We start from the raw sequence: 15411 nt of genomic DNA, 5'->3' as shown, positions 1-15411 counted from the left end.
AAAATCTTACAGATTTGTCCTATTTTAAGAAACAGATATAAATGTTTTGCTTACAAAACAGCTTAAGTAGGGAGTGACTGTTGATATTACAAAAAAATTCACTTTACAAAGTAATTCATTTGGGCATTTGATGAAGCAGAATTTGGGTTATCAAGTACTGACTAATGTGCCTTCCAGTAAACATGCAGTTTGTAATCTGACATCACCTATGTCTAGACTTCCTATCTTGAGGGAAAGAAGTAAAATGGGCAGATATGGGGAAAAGTCAAAGCAAACAGCAAAAATGCTGTAATAGTACAGGCTAATAAATGAAGAAATCAAGAGACAGTTTCGTTAATTAATATATTTTCTGCATTATAGTTAACATATGTACTTTCTTCCTGTCACCTTATTTTCCGTTAAGTATTGGTATTTTGTTATATTCAGACATGAGTACATTTCAACAGTCTTTTGCAATAAATATCATAAAATAATAGATTCGCATAATAAATATTCTTTACAATAAAAAAGTTTAACAGACTTTTGTCTTAAAAATAGTCAGAATTAAACTTTGTGATTTATACATAAAATATACAAAAAGCACCACAATTTGTGGCTAAGGCAATGAAAACACAGGAGAGATTAGAATTACTCAGCTGTTAACTAAGCACGGAGCCAAAAGGACCGTTAAGGAGCCAAGACCATGACAGGCGGCACAGTTCTGTGACACCTACAGATTGATCAGCTATAAATTTCTACTTCAGAAACCAAGTGACCTCAGCAACAACAAAAATTTGGTGAAGAGTGTAGGTGTGGAGGGAAAGCAGTCGAGTCTTTCGCAAATATGAAAGCCAGAATAAGAAAGAACAAGTTACAACGGACGTATCTCCAATGTGAAGATTTACACTGTAAATCAAATCTAAAATTACACAGAAAGAAAGAGGAGGAAAACCCACCTGGCATTTCTAGACTAAGGCAATGCCAAAACTGAGGGAAGAGAACTCTGAGGGACAAAGAGGAGAGGGCAGGTGTTAAAGGGAAACTTTATGTTATGACAAAAATACATCTTCCCATGCTACAGAAGGGTCCAACGCTAGGAAGACAACTCTAATTGGAGAATTCCATACATAGCTTATTTAAGCAAGTAAACAGTTGCTTCTTTCAAAAACCAATTTCTCCTGCTCGTACAGTACCCAATCAAACAAGCTCTAAATTACTGCAGTCTGTGTATGTGTTCATAACCACAACTTTGGAAAGTGGCTTGCAGAACCAAGAGGCTCCACAAAAGCCCACTGCCTCTCCATCCCCCTTGAGTGGATGTAGTGGCTCTTGTCCTAAGTGGGAGCCAGGTGCAGTTTCACAGTTCACTCCTCCTGAAGACCATCCTTAAGAGGACAGCAAGATCCATGAGTCAAACCTTGTGAACAGGGAAGAGAAGGCAGGAGACAAGAAAAACTCTAAAGAGAAGAAAGTCAGTATCTAATAAGATCTTTTTTAACAGCCACACCTTGAAAGCTAGAAGTTCAGGAGGCCCAACCCACCTCCAAAACTCATGATGGTTTACCCTGACCCCGGGAAGGGCAGCTCTCCAGTTTACAATAGACAGTATTGGAGTTCTTGCATCTGCACCCTGGCCGATGGATCCAGTCATAACAGCCCTTGCACAGCTTCAGGCACCCCTTAGCAGGAGGATAACAGAGTAAGCAGGGTAGAAACAGAGACATGGCTCCCATACACAGGTATCTGGAGCAGCAGTGTGACTGTGAACAGGAGCAAGGATTATCCGAGTAAGAATCCCCCTCGTCGTCATTGGAGCAGTGGTAGAAGATGCCCTTGACTAAGCACATGCAGGTTCCATATTCCACCATGCTCTCGGCAGAGCAAAGGCATTGCCGGTTACAGGCCAAACAGGAGGGCAGGGTCCTTGGAGCTGTGCACTCTCCACACTTGCACTTCCCACACTGCTCACAAATGAACTTGTGCTGGGTCAGGTCCCCCTTCAAGGAACCCTTCAAGTCATCCACAATCAGTTGCTTGGGCTGGGTCCGGATTGCCCTGTCAGACCTATGACTGGGGACCAGTCTGGTTGGTGGTGACCTTCCTAATAGACCTTGCTCAGAAGAGGCACTGCTGTTGCTCCCAGAACTGGCTGCACTTCCAGTGCTGGTGGATCTGCTCAAAATGGGGCCCCTGACATTGCTTGGGAGTCCTCCATGCCCTAGATGGCTTGTAGGTCTGTGCTCGTAGTTGTTATTCACATTAACTGGTATGATTTCATGAGTCCTTTCCTGCTTTTCTTGTCTTGGTGCTGTCCGAAGAGCAGGTCTTTTCACCACTGAAGGCCCTTCTGTGTATTCATTGCTGCCTCTGATGGCCTTGATCTGGTCTAAGGACAAAACAGCAGTAGGCTGAATCTCTCTCTCATAGTCTAATCTCTGTCGGCCATCTAAAGAAGGCTGCTGGATCACAACTGATGACCTGCCACTGCCATGCTGATTTGGGGGATCCATGTGTAGTGATCTTGAATTTTGGCAATCAGGGGAAACCTGGTGAGCATCTGAAATCTTAAAAAAGACATCCAAAATGAAAACTAAACAACAGAAAATAAATGACAGGAAGCATTTTTTTGGGAGGGCTGGAGGGGGAAGTCCTGTCAAATCACGAATTGCCTAAATCACCTGGTAATGATCTCCTTCATCAATGGATTACAGTGATGCTGGGGTCCTGGCCAGCATCCAAGTGCAAGAGAGCCTGTGGACCCCATCATAGAAAAATGTAAGCAAAAGACCCCATGCCATAGAAACTAGAAGTTATTCCAGCTTTTAAAAAGCAGAATCAAGAGGAAGTAATGTCTTCCTGTTTATGAATCTAACGAATAATTAAACTGAAATATGCCTTTGTAGTGCAATGGACTAGCTCTCATCTACAGAAAGTTCATTACCAGCTCACTGCAGATTTTCACAAAGGAGAATGTCTACTACTTTCTAGAAATCACGAATGGCTTTGGTGCTTTCGCCTCTTGTTATTTGTGTGATGTTACAAGCTTTAGATTAGTGATGAAAAAATTAAGGCATTTTCCAAAATAGTCAAGATATTCAAAATAAAATGGAATCTCAGAATCAGAGGTAATTTTTCAGCTGAAATCAGGATTCTAGCTAGTTAGTTCTCGTGTATCAGATGCGAAAATGAATGTACAAGGAATACAACAGATGTTGGTGTTTTATAGGCACTAAAACACAAAAACATCTCAATGTCCCATTTTGTGAATATTATGAATTCATACTTGAAATCATGCAATGATTTCTTAAAAAGTGGCAATCGGGGCTCACTTCACATAACAAGATTAACTTTTGTACACAAGTTTAGATCTTTCAAGCCACCAGGGGAAACCCTGGACATTTTAATTATCTGTATTTCCTTTAACTTAAAACCCTGTATTTGCATAACAGATCTTCATTTTCAAAAGCATTGCCAAGTCTGAATTAATGTGCTTCTTGTAATAAAATAAATACACTAGTATCCTGGCAAAAACAAACATTTGTTTCCATACTAACAGTAAATTATTTCTAATTTATAATGTGTTCTTTATAAAACAAACTACCCACATAAAAAACGTTTTCATTTCCAACTAATGGTAAAGTAGAATATTTTTCGCACTAATTCCTTCCAAACTGCACAAATGAAACCCAATTCAGAGACTGAAAGGAAGGAAATGCCCATTCTACCCGTGGTAAGGAATATGGCAGAGGCTTGGTACCTGAGTCCCGCGCCCTAGAGCGTGCCTATGTGCCAAGTCCTCGGAGTCCCGCGCACCGTGCGGCACTGGCGGAGAAGGGCCGCTCCGCCCGCCAGGTTTAGTCCCGGGGACCCTGGGGACGGTGGAGAACTCCCGCACGGTGCGCCATTCTCCCCAAAGTCTTAACCAGGACCGACTGCACCGAAAGGACGCTGTGGGAAAAACCCGAGGACGGGAAGCCACACCACCAAGCTCCCTTAAACCCGCACATGAAAGGCGGGGGTAGAAGCTCACGCTCCTGGAGCACTGGATTGCCGGACTAAAGCACCAAAGCCAGGGAAATAGGCCGCCGCTGGTCGGAAGCCAGCCCCGCGTCGCTGGTGACAGCGCGAGGTCCGCCCGCGCCCGCCCGTGCCCGCGCCGTACCTCAGGCGCTCGGGGCCGTGCGTCCGCAGCCCGCGTGGCGCGGGGCACGCCGAGCCTCCCTGCAGCTCATGGGGGGCTGGGGCCGCGCGCGCCGAGCCCCCGAGCCCGCCCGCGCCGCAGCGACGCCCCGCTCCGCGAGGGCCCGGGCCGCGGGCGCCGCCGCGCTGCAGGTTACCACGGTGGCGCGGCGCCCTCTGCGATCCGCGCGGAGCAGAGCCGAATAAATAGCTGACGGAGGAAGGAAAAGGAAAAAGTTATGAATGAAAACAAGTTTTCTCCGGCAGGGGGAGGGAGGAGGCCGGGCTGCCATTACCTCAGCAGGGCGGACTTCCCACTTTTAAAGTGGCAGCGCCCTCCCACCCCGCCTTCCTCCCTCGCTCCCTCGCTCGCCGTGCGCGGTGCTCCACGACAAGTGGGCGCAGGCCGGCCGCGCGACTTCTGTTCGGGGGTCGCCAGCTCCCCCTGGGGGCTGCCTCCCAGCACGCACGCACACGCACACGCACGCGGCCTTCGCGTCCACGCCTGCGGCCAGACGCCTCCGTACAGGGCCCGCCGGGGCACATGCCTGGAAGCTCCTCGGCCCGGGACGCCCCCCGCGCCTCCGGGTCCGGCGCCTCCCGAGGTCTGGTCCTCCGAGACCCTGCCTCGTCGTCCTCCGCCGCCGCGTAAGGTCTCCCGCCTGCCCCGCACTCCGAAGCGGGAGCCCCCGGGCACCTCCCCCACTCCGGTCCCGCACCTGCCGCCCCGCGCCCGGCCCGCCCCGCCGCGCCGCGCTGCACACTCACCTAGGCTGAGGCAGTGGCGGGAGACCCGGGTCTGGGTGCGGGCGGCGGCGTGCGGGCGCTGCATCAACCGTGGCGGGGAGGACGAGGCATCGCCCGGGCTGCGGCGAGTCCCCCGCGGCCCCCTTCCGGCTGCGCACGGCAGTTGTGGCGCGGCGCGCGGCTCAGGAACGTCCACCTGGGGGCTCTTCTCCCGCAGCCCCTTCCCGGCACTATCTTGCAGAGGTTCCTTCGGAGGCTCGGCGGGGACAGTGCGTGACGGGCTACTTGGGTACGCTGTGCACGAAGGAGAGCACGTCTCGGGTTCCGCCCGCTCCTCACGGGGAAGTCAAAGGGGCGGCGGCCTCCTGACCGAAAAATCCGCGTCAGGGGCGCCTGGGCCTCCGCGGCGCCCGCCACCGGGCGCGAACTGGCGTCGCCGTTCTGGTCCCCAAGGCGCGCAGGCCTCGATAGGACACGGAGCACGCGCCTTCGGGGCTGAGACCCTGGAGGCAGGTGGGGGAGGGGGTTCTTTGGGTAAAGGGGAGCGAAGGTTTGGGGTGGTTGTCAGAGGCGGGCGGGCGTCGTCCTTGTCCCCCGCGAAGGCCGCGGCACTTTCCCGGCTCCGCACGCCGAGTTAGTAGGGACGCAGCGTCCCCGGGAACTCCGGTCCCAGCAAGTCAGGCAGCGCTCAGTCCAGGTCCTCCGACCCTGCGGTTCCACAGCCAGATGCCTGCTGCAGGTCAGAGACAGAGACCCATGAAGTTCCTTCCTCTCCAGGCTCCGGCAGAGGAAGCGCCCCGCCACCCCGCAGAGGGCCAGCTCGCCCGTAGCCCGCTGCCATGTGCTGCCGGTGGCCGCTCCCCGTGATTGACAGGCCGCGTACGGTCGGCGTGTCAGCAGCGAACCCGAGTAACATGCAGTCTTGCACGTTTTTGCCGTTTGCTCCTTGGAATTCCTAGGAGTTGAAACAACGTTCAAGGAACGCCTCTGCGCATTGGAAATCAATACACAGGGACGACAAATTCAGGTTTTAATCCGGTCGCCAACAGTGCCTAAAAAAAGCAGGCATGCGGTCCACACACCGAGTGCCAGCTCCTCTTTTGCACAAGCGACCCTGTGTTGCACACGTCCGATCGCTTCAGACTAAACTTGCTGCATTTGGGTTAAAGAAAAAAGTGAGACGGACCCAGCTTTTTCCTTTTAGCTATAGAATTTACTTTGAGAGCACTTAGCAGTGGGAATGCTGCTCGTGTTTTGAAATGTAACCAGTAATCTCAGCCCTGAGCGAGTTCAAAGAACTGTCCGGTTCCTTGCAACGCCCAGCATTTCTCACCTTATCTTTCCTAAAATGTCTACGGAAGGAAAGGAAGAAAATTGTTCTTACCTAATGCAAAGACTGGAGGTTGCTTTTCAGGCACATTTACAGCCACTGCAGCTGTTCCTTAAGCAGAGCGGGAGCTCGGTCTGTTGCTGTCTCTGCAAACCATTGCGTGCCTCACGGAGCGATCCCACTCCGGCCCCGCAGAATTTCAGCTCCGCGTGGCCACCTCCACCTCCACTGCGGGACACGCCTCCAGTGATATCATATGTCAATCACAAGGGCTGCCGGAAAACCTGGAGCAGGATTTCCTCTTTCCTGTGCGTGTACCAACTTGGAAATGTTACCCTCTGGACTCCTGTAATAGACATCCCCCTAAAAATTTGAGATTGCCTCTAAAAACTCCTGCAAATGCAATTTGTCATAAAGGAGCACATTCGAATTTGAAACGATCTCCAGTTTCAAAGGATTGGTGGACTTCCACCCTTGAAGGTGAATTAGAATTGTGAAAAATAAAAGAACATGAAAAAAATTGTGTGCCAATTCTTGATACCTGGTTAAAAAAATGCTTCCGTTCTATTAACGATATTTTGGCGGTTTTCAGTAGCTTAAGTTTCTACAGAACTTTAAAATTTCACATTTAGTTACCTTCTGTGCAGCATGGTACACGCTTCTGATAACAAAAGTTCAAATTCCCTAAGTTCCTCAATTATTAGGGCTTTTTCAGTGATCTATCACGTGAAGAATTAGAAAATTTCTTGGTAAATTATTTCTACTTTAATTGCCTTTTGATTTTTATATTTTAAAAATACGGTGGGTTTTTTGGAAAATTATTCGAACATTTTACAAAATAGAAGGAATTTGGGTTTTTTCTCAAGTGTTTGGTTCTTAGGAAATTATGTCACAAAGCAATTATTTACATACCCATGGCAGTAAATTTCACCTTTATGATATCTTTATATTACATTTACAAAAAGTGCCACTCAAAAGTTTTCAAATTTGGGGTTTGGATTTTCAATTCAAAATGTTTTGTGGGTTTGTTTGTTTTTTTCTACATTAGCAAGTGATGTTGAAATTTTTGTTTTAATTTCTGTTTTTCAATACTGGACTTTCAAATGTGTGAACACTTTCAAAAATCCAAGTTGTGTTTAGAATAGCTTCTAAGGAGCCCAGGACACTACAAAGAACATCAACAACAAAACCATCCTCAGGGAATAACATGGAACATTCACCCCTAATATGATGGGTTGTATTAAAAGTCCGTCTTCAAACATAAAATGAATATTTTGTCTATGTTTTCGTAGCTCATTAGAATTTTTATCAATGATTGATGGGATTTCTTGTTAATAGATTTGGAGTAGTTAAATCAGAAATAGAGTATGACATCAGAGTATCTTACTTGGTTTTTCAAAATTACCTTCTCAGCTCTCACCACAATTTGGGGATTGAGAAGTCAGCTCATCATTAATGATAAAACCAGGAGAGGGAGCACTGAACACTCAAATTCCAGAACCCTATAAAAATATAAGTGAAAGATTTTTTTTATTGTAGCTATACTTCAAACTATTTCAACAGAAATGTATTCAAACAATTTCCATAGGGTATTTTATAATAATCCATGAGATTTTAATCTAAAACTATCATAGGTCATGTTCTAATTAGAAATCAAATATTATGCTGTACAAAATTGATCAATGACCCTTACATCACTTAGCATTAAAATGGTTTTTTTTCTAAATACTACTTTACAAATAAATATAAGAATAGTGTTTGCCATCTTGGATCTAGGAGACATTAATGGAACCTGACCTACTTATCCTGTTACTTGCCTAGAAGTATACAACTGTAGAAATTCTAAATCTCTGGCTTGAAATGGACATTGTTCTATACTTAGTAAATTTAGTTACAGATGACCTTGGCTAGAATTGGATAACTGGAGTATGAAGCTTTTAGGAGGAAGAACAAAACAGCATACATATCTGTATGGGAAAATCTTACAATAACTTTGTTTACTATATTGAGATATGTCTAATAGAGTGGGATGGAAAGTGAGCCCTGGCTTGGTCTTCGTTTTTCATGTGAAAACAAGATTAGCCATCTTTTTTGCTGATTTGAGTTTTGAAAATTAAAGTGAAAAAAACCTGAAAACTCTTCACAACTGCTAACAATTTTTTAAATGAAAAAGTATTTTACTTACTCATTAATTTACTTTGTCAAAATAAAAACAGCAAAACCATAATGTGTTCCAAATTTTTGAGAAAACAATACCTTACTAATTCTCCCAGTGTTTGTGAACTCATAATTATTATGAATATAATTAATTATGTTATTTAAGTATAATCTTTTATCTTGTTGAGAAACAAACAGAATTTGATGAGTTAGCATATACAAATTTAACACACCAAGAAGAGCCAATTATGGATCTGAGCTCTCTTTACTTTCCTTTTAGGGCAGCAGTCACAATATCACTATACTTCCCAAGAAAAGCTGGCAAGCATAGGCCGTGTTATTTTCAGTTTCCTTTTGTAAACAATCTTTGTAGTGGACAGAAATAGACTAACCTATTCTGTAAATTTTCCATAAACATTCTCTTCATTTTCATAAGCATAATTCTCATCTTCTGCCCTATTTGAAATACTAATGTTCTATATTGGTTTCAAATGCTGAAAGTGGGTAAATCCATCAACACGTTGACTAAGTTACATTGAATGACTTGTTGACTTTCTGTTAGCTCCGTAATTCTAAACTAATCATTTGTGCACTTGATCACAAGTGATTATGTTTTTCTGCAAGTTGTAAGAAAAGAACGAGGTGCACATGGAAGGGCCCTGCATTGGTGTCCATAGCAAATCAAAATGACAAGCATTCAGACAAACTGCATCCCTCGTATATGTCAAAGATTTTACTAGTTAAACCCACACTGGGAGGTTGTATCAGGAAACATTTTTACCTCAGTACCAAATAGCCCTCATTTCTTAGCTAGTCAGTTGTATAAGGACTCCTGTCCTCTTTCCTCTTCTGGTGATGGTAAGTGTTTCCTTTCCAGCCTTACTTGTTCTTCGTTTTTGTAAGAAAACGAGATTGGCCATAGCTTCTGTGATGTGCTCACAAACATGGAGTGGAATGGTCCTTATATTGATTGTGTATCATTGATCCTGGACAAAAAGTTATCAATCTCTCATTTCCATAACTGACTACTGTTATATTCATCTCTAGGGATTAACACATAAGAACTTAGTTTGATTTAAACCTGTGACTCCCCCCCCACTCCAAGCTAAAAGAGTTAGAAAATAGAATTGGGTTTTTATTAAACAAAAAACTTAAAACATCTCCTGGGGCTTGCCTCTTGAAATAAACTGCATATTTATTTCTTGAAATAAACTACAAAAGCTACAGATTTGCAAAAAATAAAGCATCACATTGAGCCAACTGTAGCACGTCCCTCTTTAAGCATGCCTAATATTGAAAACAGAAAACATACAAAATTTACTAAAAGTTTTTTTAAAAAGCACTTATACTCAGAATTTTCCTTAATTTGTAATTTCCTTGGATATTTTAAATGATTCTATTTATAAAAACATTTCAAATGGTCTATAATTGGTAGTAGGTATTGAAGAGCTGAGTTTTGACTATATCATCCTTTTATGTCATAGCTTGTAACTTTAGTTAATATGTCATAGTCACCCATAAGTCCTGTCTCCAATATAATAGGTAAAGAGAGCCTGGCATTATGAAGAGTGCCAGATACAGGAAATAAGTTCCAACTTTTGTCACTTTCTAGCTAGGTGACCCTTGATTTCTGTGGGGTCATCAATAACCTTCTTAAATCTTAGTGCTGCTGAAGGACTCAAATATATACAAGTACTTTGTAAGCTTTAAGTTAATTGTAATTTATTATTGCTCAAGCAATGCAGAAATGTTCAGGTCCCCCTTTTCCTGGAGCTTCTTCCTTAAATAATGAATTTATTTGCATTATAATTTTTCAGGTTAATTTGGTTTCACTTTGAGTTTAAGTAATTGTATTGCTTAAACTTAATTGTGTGTGCACATGTGTGGGTGTGCATCCATGAGTGTACGTGCATAAGTGTTTTAACTGGGATTTTTAACAGCTGTCCAATAATAATCTCAAAGGGGGCACATAATGAGCCCCGGTCACCTTAACGTTCATCTGCGGTTTTTCATCATTGACCTTCTACTTCCAGTTAAGATAAAGATTATTCTAAATATTAAAAATCTTTTCCATAAAATTTGTAAACTCTTTGTGATTGCGAAGAGTAAAAAAAAAACACAAATGTATATTTGAATGTATTTCAAAACTGATAGAATAACATTTTAAGAGTTGAAAATAGAAAAGTAAAAAGCTGATGGTTACGTATTTTCAAAGTGTAGTTATTGCTGATTCTTTTTTTTATAAACTCTTAGGATGTTCATTTTGAGCCTCCATATATATGGCAGGTCTAGAAGCAGATATTCTCTCTACCTGTACCAAAGTAGTATGGGAATCTTAAAGTTTTTGTATTAATTTGTAAAATTGATACCAGAGAGATTTACTTCATACAGCCCATGCATTTCACTTAACCAAAAGAACCTGTGAAGCGCCACCTGTGGTTGAAAATAAGTCACTTCAAATTTCAATCAACATGAAAACTGTGCTGGAGGGTAGGAATTGGGTGTCCCACGTTGATCAGTGCTTTGCATTCTTTTCTTCTTACTTTACAATATTGCCATATGATGTGGGGTGTTAGTTTTCCATACAATAAGAAAAATGCAGTATATATAATTGATTACTTTTTGGGAAATCTAAAGCACTGTGTCTATTCATAGAAAGCTAAGAGGATATTGCTGTAGATTAAGACACTAAAACTAACATATCCAAAAAGGTATTTTTCCACCCAATGGAGCTATTCAGAAAATGTACATACCTGTTCTAATAATTCCACAATTCTACAAATCCTCTATTCAAAGGATTTAACATTTTGTATAGATTGTAAATAATTTCAGCTAATTTGGGAAAATAGCTCCTTTTTGAAGGTGGATTTGGGTTTTGTTAGACATAAGTTAAGAGAAGCCACATATATTGGTGTTTCTTTTTTATTCTGGATGACTAGTAAATCAACAAAGCATTTCCAAACTGAGAGACTTAAACTTGCTTTAGTAATGAGGATCACTCAGTGAACGGATAGCCTGCTAATGCTGCACTTTGAAGGACAAGATTTCAGTTGGGATGCATTGATTATGATGTCCACTTTGTTTAAGAATCATTTTGGCTCTTTGAATTTACATGTTGATAGGTATGAAGTGAGATGGCCCAGACATATAAAAGAGGACACCAAAGAAGACAGCAAAAGACCGGGAAAAACTAGACAGCTAAGAATAACAGGACTGACCTCTCCTTTTGCTTTCCCCTTCACTGGCCATATTACTTTTGCAAATCCCTTTCCCTCTTTGAATCCTAAAGGGCTCCTGTGAAGTAGATAAACTTTAAATTCAAAAATTTTTAATTCATGCTTTCAATAATTCAGCCATCTATTCGCTATTGTTGGCTTTTTGCTGTTGTTTTGTTTTTGTTTTTTCCCCGTGTTGGGGACTGAACCTGGGACCTGGCAGGTGCTAAGCACACACTCTACTACGTGAGCTACCCCACCCCCTTGTTTAACAAATGCTAAATACCCACATTATGCCAAGCAGTATGTAGACATTGTGAACAACTCCTTCCTGGAGTTCACATGCAGAAAGGGGAGAAGGCAGTAAACAAATTAACGTTTTGTAACAATAGCAACTAATGCTAAGTACTATCATGAAGTACTTCTGCAGCTTGATTAGAATGGTAGGGGTTGAGAGATGATGGCCCCTTCAACCAGGGTGGTCAAGAAGCATCTCTCTGATGAAGTAAGATTTGGACAGAACCAAGATGAGGTGAGGTCATGAGCCATACAAATGTCTCGGGGAAGAATAATTGAGCAGAAGAAATGGCAAGTGCAAAGGCTGTGGTTTCGAAATACCACATGGAGCTAGTGAAAGGGAAAATGGAAAAGAGAAGGCCAGGAAGAAAGGCTAAATCTATTTCACTTAGAACCTTGCAGCCCATAATAAGATTCTAGATTTTACTCTTGTCATAGAAAGTTTGGTAGCAGATGACTGTCTATTCAAAAATTTAAATGATCTACTGTAAAAGCTCTGCCAGATTAAATGTTTAAAGGCTGATGTAAGTAGAATTATTTATGGACTATGAAATAATTATGTTAGCACACAGTATAATAAATTATAATTGCTATAAAATATCAGGTATTAATTATCATAGGGAGAACAACTTGAGACAACGTGAGGACTCGCAGACTAGGAAAGGAGAAAGAGCCATCGGGGATGGCACAACAAGCACCAGAAGGTGGAGGCCAGTGAAAGGCACTTGTAATTGTTGGTTTACAAGGCTGGCATGAGTGGAAAGGAAGTTTTCTTTTGTAAAATCATAATTGTCAAATTACATAGGAACTTCAATGCCACAGTAAGGATTGGGGCTCGATCCCAAGGACAATGAAATTTTAGTGCAGAGGCATTGCCCTAGGAAAGGGTCTCTTCCCAGCACATCCATCTGACCAGGGGATTGCAGCAAGAAAGACCGCTGTCAGTGAGCTGGCCTAGAGATGAGGGTGGTGATCCAAGTGGGTGTCAGGGAGGACTTGGAGCAGGATGATAGTGCCAGTGGAAAAGAAAGGGATGGGTTAGATCCAATGTAACTTCCAACGTTCATTGCATGCCCTTCTGATGTAATGACAAAAGACTGAAGTCTTGCGCAAGGGTTTAACAAAAGCTTGAGCAATGATAAAATATGCCTGACTTGGTTAATCCTACCATGGACACCAACTTTGGAAGAAACCAGTGATATAAGCAGACTTGAATGCATAGTTGACAGAGTTTACTCAGTGGTGTAGTTCTTCAGAGTAGAAAAAGAATCTGTATTCATCCAAAAAGTTAGAGATCTGTTCGTCTCTTCTATTCAATTCTGAAAGAAATAGGAGAAAGAAAACATTTTCAAGGAGATATGTGTTCATAAGAGATTTCTATTATTTATAGCTACATTGGTCAACTAAAGGAATAGAATGGTGAGTATATTATGCTGCTATATTGTGTTGATATCTGGCAGTACCTGTGCTCTATTGGAGAATTTATCAATTAGGGCATCAAAATGATTAGTGAAGGGGCTAGGTGTGGTGGTTCAAACCTGTAGTCCCTGCTACTCAGGAAGCAGCAATTAGGATGATCGTGGTTTGAGGCCAGCCCAGGCAAAAAGCTAGTGAGACCCCCTCACAATAAATAAGCTGGGTATGGTGGTGTACACCTAAAATCCTATCTACTTGGGAGGCACAGGTAGGAGGATTGTGGCTGAGGCTGGTTCAGATAAAAAGCACAAGACCTCAACATAACTAAAGAAAAAAACAGGGTTAGGGGCTGGCTGGAGTGATAGAGCACCTGCCTAACAAGTATAAGGCCCTGAGTTCGAACTCCAGTGCCACCACCAAAAAAAAAGTATTGAAAAATTCCCCACGTCAGAAAAATGTGTAGATACTGGAAAATCTGAATTCATGAAAGAACCCAAACACTAAATTTATGGAACATTGAGATCAAGTATTTACATAGCAAGAAAGTTACAGATACTTTGTAATTTTTTTTAAAATTTAAACTCCATTGACAATTCATCATCAAACTGTGTGTGGTGAATAAGTTGTGGGCTTCCCAAGATCATTTTGGCTCATGCATTCATTTAACAAATAGGTACTGCATTGTGGGTGGCACTGCTGCCTGTTGGGGATACAGCCCAACCTCAGGCAGGTACAGGCGTCCCTCAACTACCCCACAGCCGACTGGATTAGGAGTGAAGACTGGTTAGGGAAAAGAATGAGTTGGTCCCGTCTGGGAATTATGGAGAGAACAAGGCAGCTATTTTATGAAACAGACATGCAAAGTCATGAAGAAAAAGGGCACCGTGAACACAGGCCACCACGGAGCAGCTGGAAGGAAGATGGCCTGGGAGCAGCCAGGGCGTTGAAGGAGCAGTGGGACTAACTGTTTTGGCCATAGCCATAATTTATGGTGGCAAAAACTTCACCATAAAAACAGAGAGTTTTGTAAACAATCGTTTTCTCATACCCTGGGAGATAAGTCTGAGGACACTACAACCAATGGCAGAAAAATAAGCTGTCTGCAACTTTACAGATGGTACATTGGTTCAACATCCAGAGTGGAGGGGAAGAAAGGTGAGAGATGCGAGGCTGGTGGTAGACCCATCGTGAACAATGTCACCTGTACTGGGGCCATGACAAACTAAAATAAAAACTCCATTATTACACTGGACAGAAATTAGCTGTGATTATGAGCAAGCTCATTTCAATGTGTAAATCTCCATATTGCTTCTTTTTTCTTATTATGGGGTTCAATTGTCTTTATCACAAGTATTTTGCATGCAACTATTTCAAAATGTTGGTTTAACTAGGGCCATCCCTTTGATTAGTAAATAAATGTGCCTATGTTATTATTTTTTTTAAAGAAAAAGGTAATGAGAGACACGAGTAAGTCAATCTTCTGAGTAAATAAAAACTGTTAGGTAGAAATAATCAGAATAGTACACCACATCGTCTCAGATGTTAGGATAGTACATTTATGATGCACTTATATTTATGGGACTGGGGGTTAAACTCAGGACTTCATGCCTGCAAAACAGGAGTTCCACCTCTTAGCCACACCTCCAGTCCATTTTCTCTGGTTATTTTGGAGTAGGGTCTTGCAAACAATTTGCTGGGACTGACCTTGAACATTGACCCTCCAGATCTTACCCTCCCAAGTATCTAGGATTACAGGCATCAGCCACTGATGCCCAGCAAGAATATGAAATTTTAAAAGGGTGGCAATTAATACATAACACAGTGCCTTCTCACAGTTTTATACTTATTGAAATGGTTTTTCATCCTGATGTTTATACATAGATTTTTTATAATGTCATTTTTGTGGATTGAAAAGGAAAATATAAGTAATATAAATTTATTCAGGTTCCCAAAGCTTCTTCCCATGCAGACTGGTTCTTTTGCACTGTTTTGCCTCAGTGGTTAACACCTGTGCTCTTCTGCTTTTTTTTTTTTTTTTTATTCATATGTGCATACAAGGCTTGGGTCATTTCTCCTCCCTGCCCCCATCCC

At 42.6% G+C, this 15411-nt stretch overlaps 1 protein-coding gene across 4 annotated transcripts; it reads right to left on the bottom strand.

Moving 5' to 3' along the window:
• Positions 1-328: 328 nt before the first annotated feature.
• Positions 329-5067, bottom strand: Spry1 (sprouty RTK signaling antagonist 1). Of its 4 annotated transcripts, XM_020185079.2 has the most exons (3): positions 4927-5067; positions 4142-4369; positions 329-2543 (listed from the first exon to the last, which is right to left on the bottom strand). In XM_020185079.2, the coding sequence occupies exon 3, from the start codon at positions 2487-2489 to the stop codon at positions 1530-1532; it is 960 nt and encodes a 319-aa protein (XP_020040668.1). In that variant the 5' UTR covers positions 2490-2543; positions 4142-4369; positions 4927-5067; the 3' UTR covers positions 329-1529. The 4 variants fall into 4 exon arrangements, with proteins under 4 accessions (XP_020040668.1, XP_073897792.1, XP_073897794.1 ...); XM_074041691.1 differs by lacking the exon at positions 4142-4369 and having other exon boundaries at positions 4927-5063; XM_074041693.1 differs by lacking the exons at positions 4142-4369; positions 4927-5067 and adding an exon at positions 2658-4117.
• Positions 5068-15411: the final 10344 nt, after the last annotated feature.

This window comes from Castor canadensis, chromosome 9 (assembly GCF_047511655.1).
Source record: "Castor canadensis chromosome 9, mCasCan1.hap1v2, whole genome shotgun sequence".
Taxonomy (NCBI): domain Eukaryota; kingdom Metazoa; phylum Chordata; class Mammalia; order Rodentia; family Castoridae; genus Castor; species Castor canadensis.
This window is presented reverse-complemented; position numbering and strand designations above follow the sequence as displayed.

Bases quoted from the DNA above. Each gene is read 5' to 3' on its own strand.
- Spry1 (XM_020185079.2), bottom strand. From the start codon at position 2,489: ATGGATCCCCCAAATCAGCATGGCAGTGGCAGGTCATCAGTTGTGATC.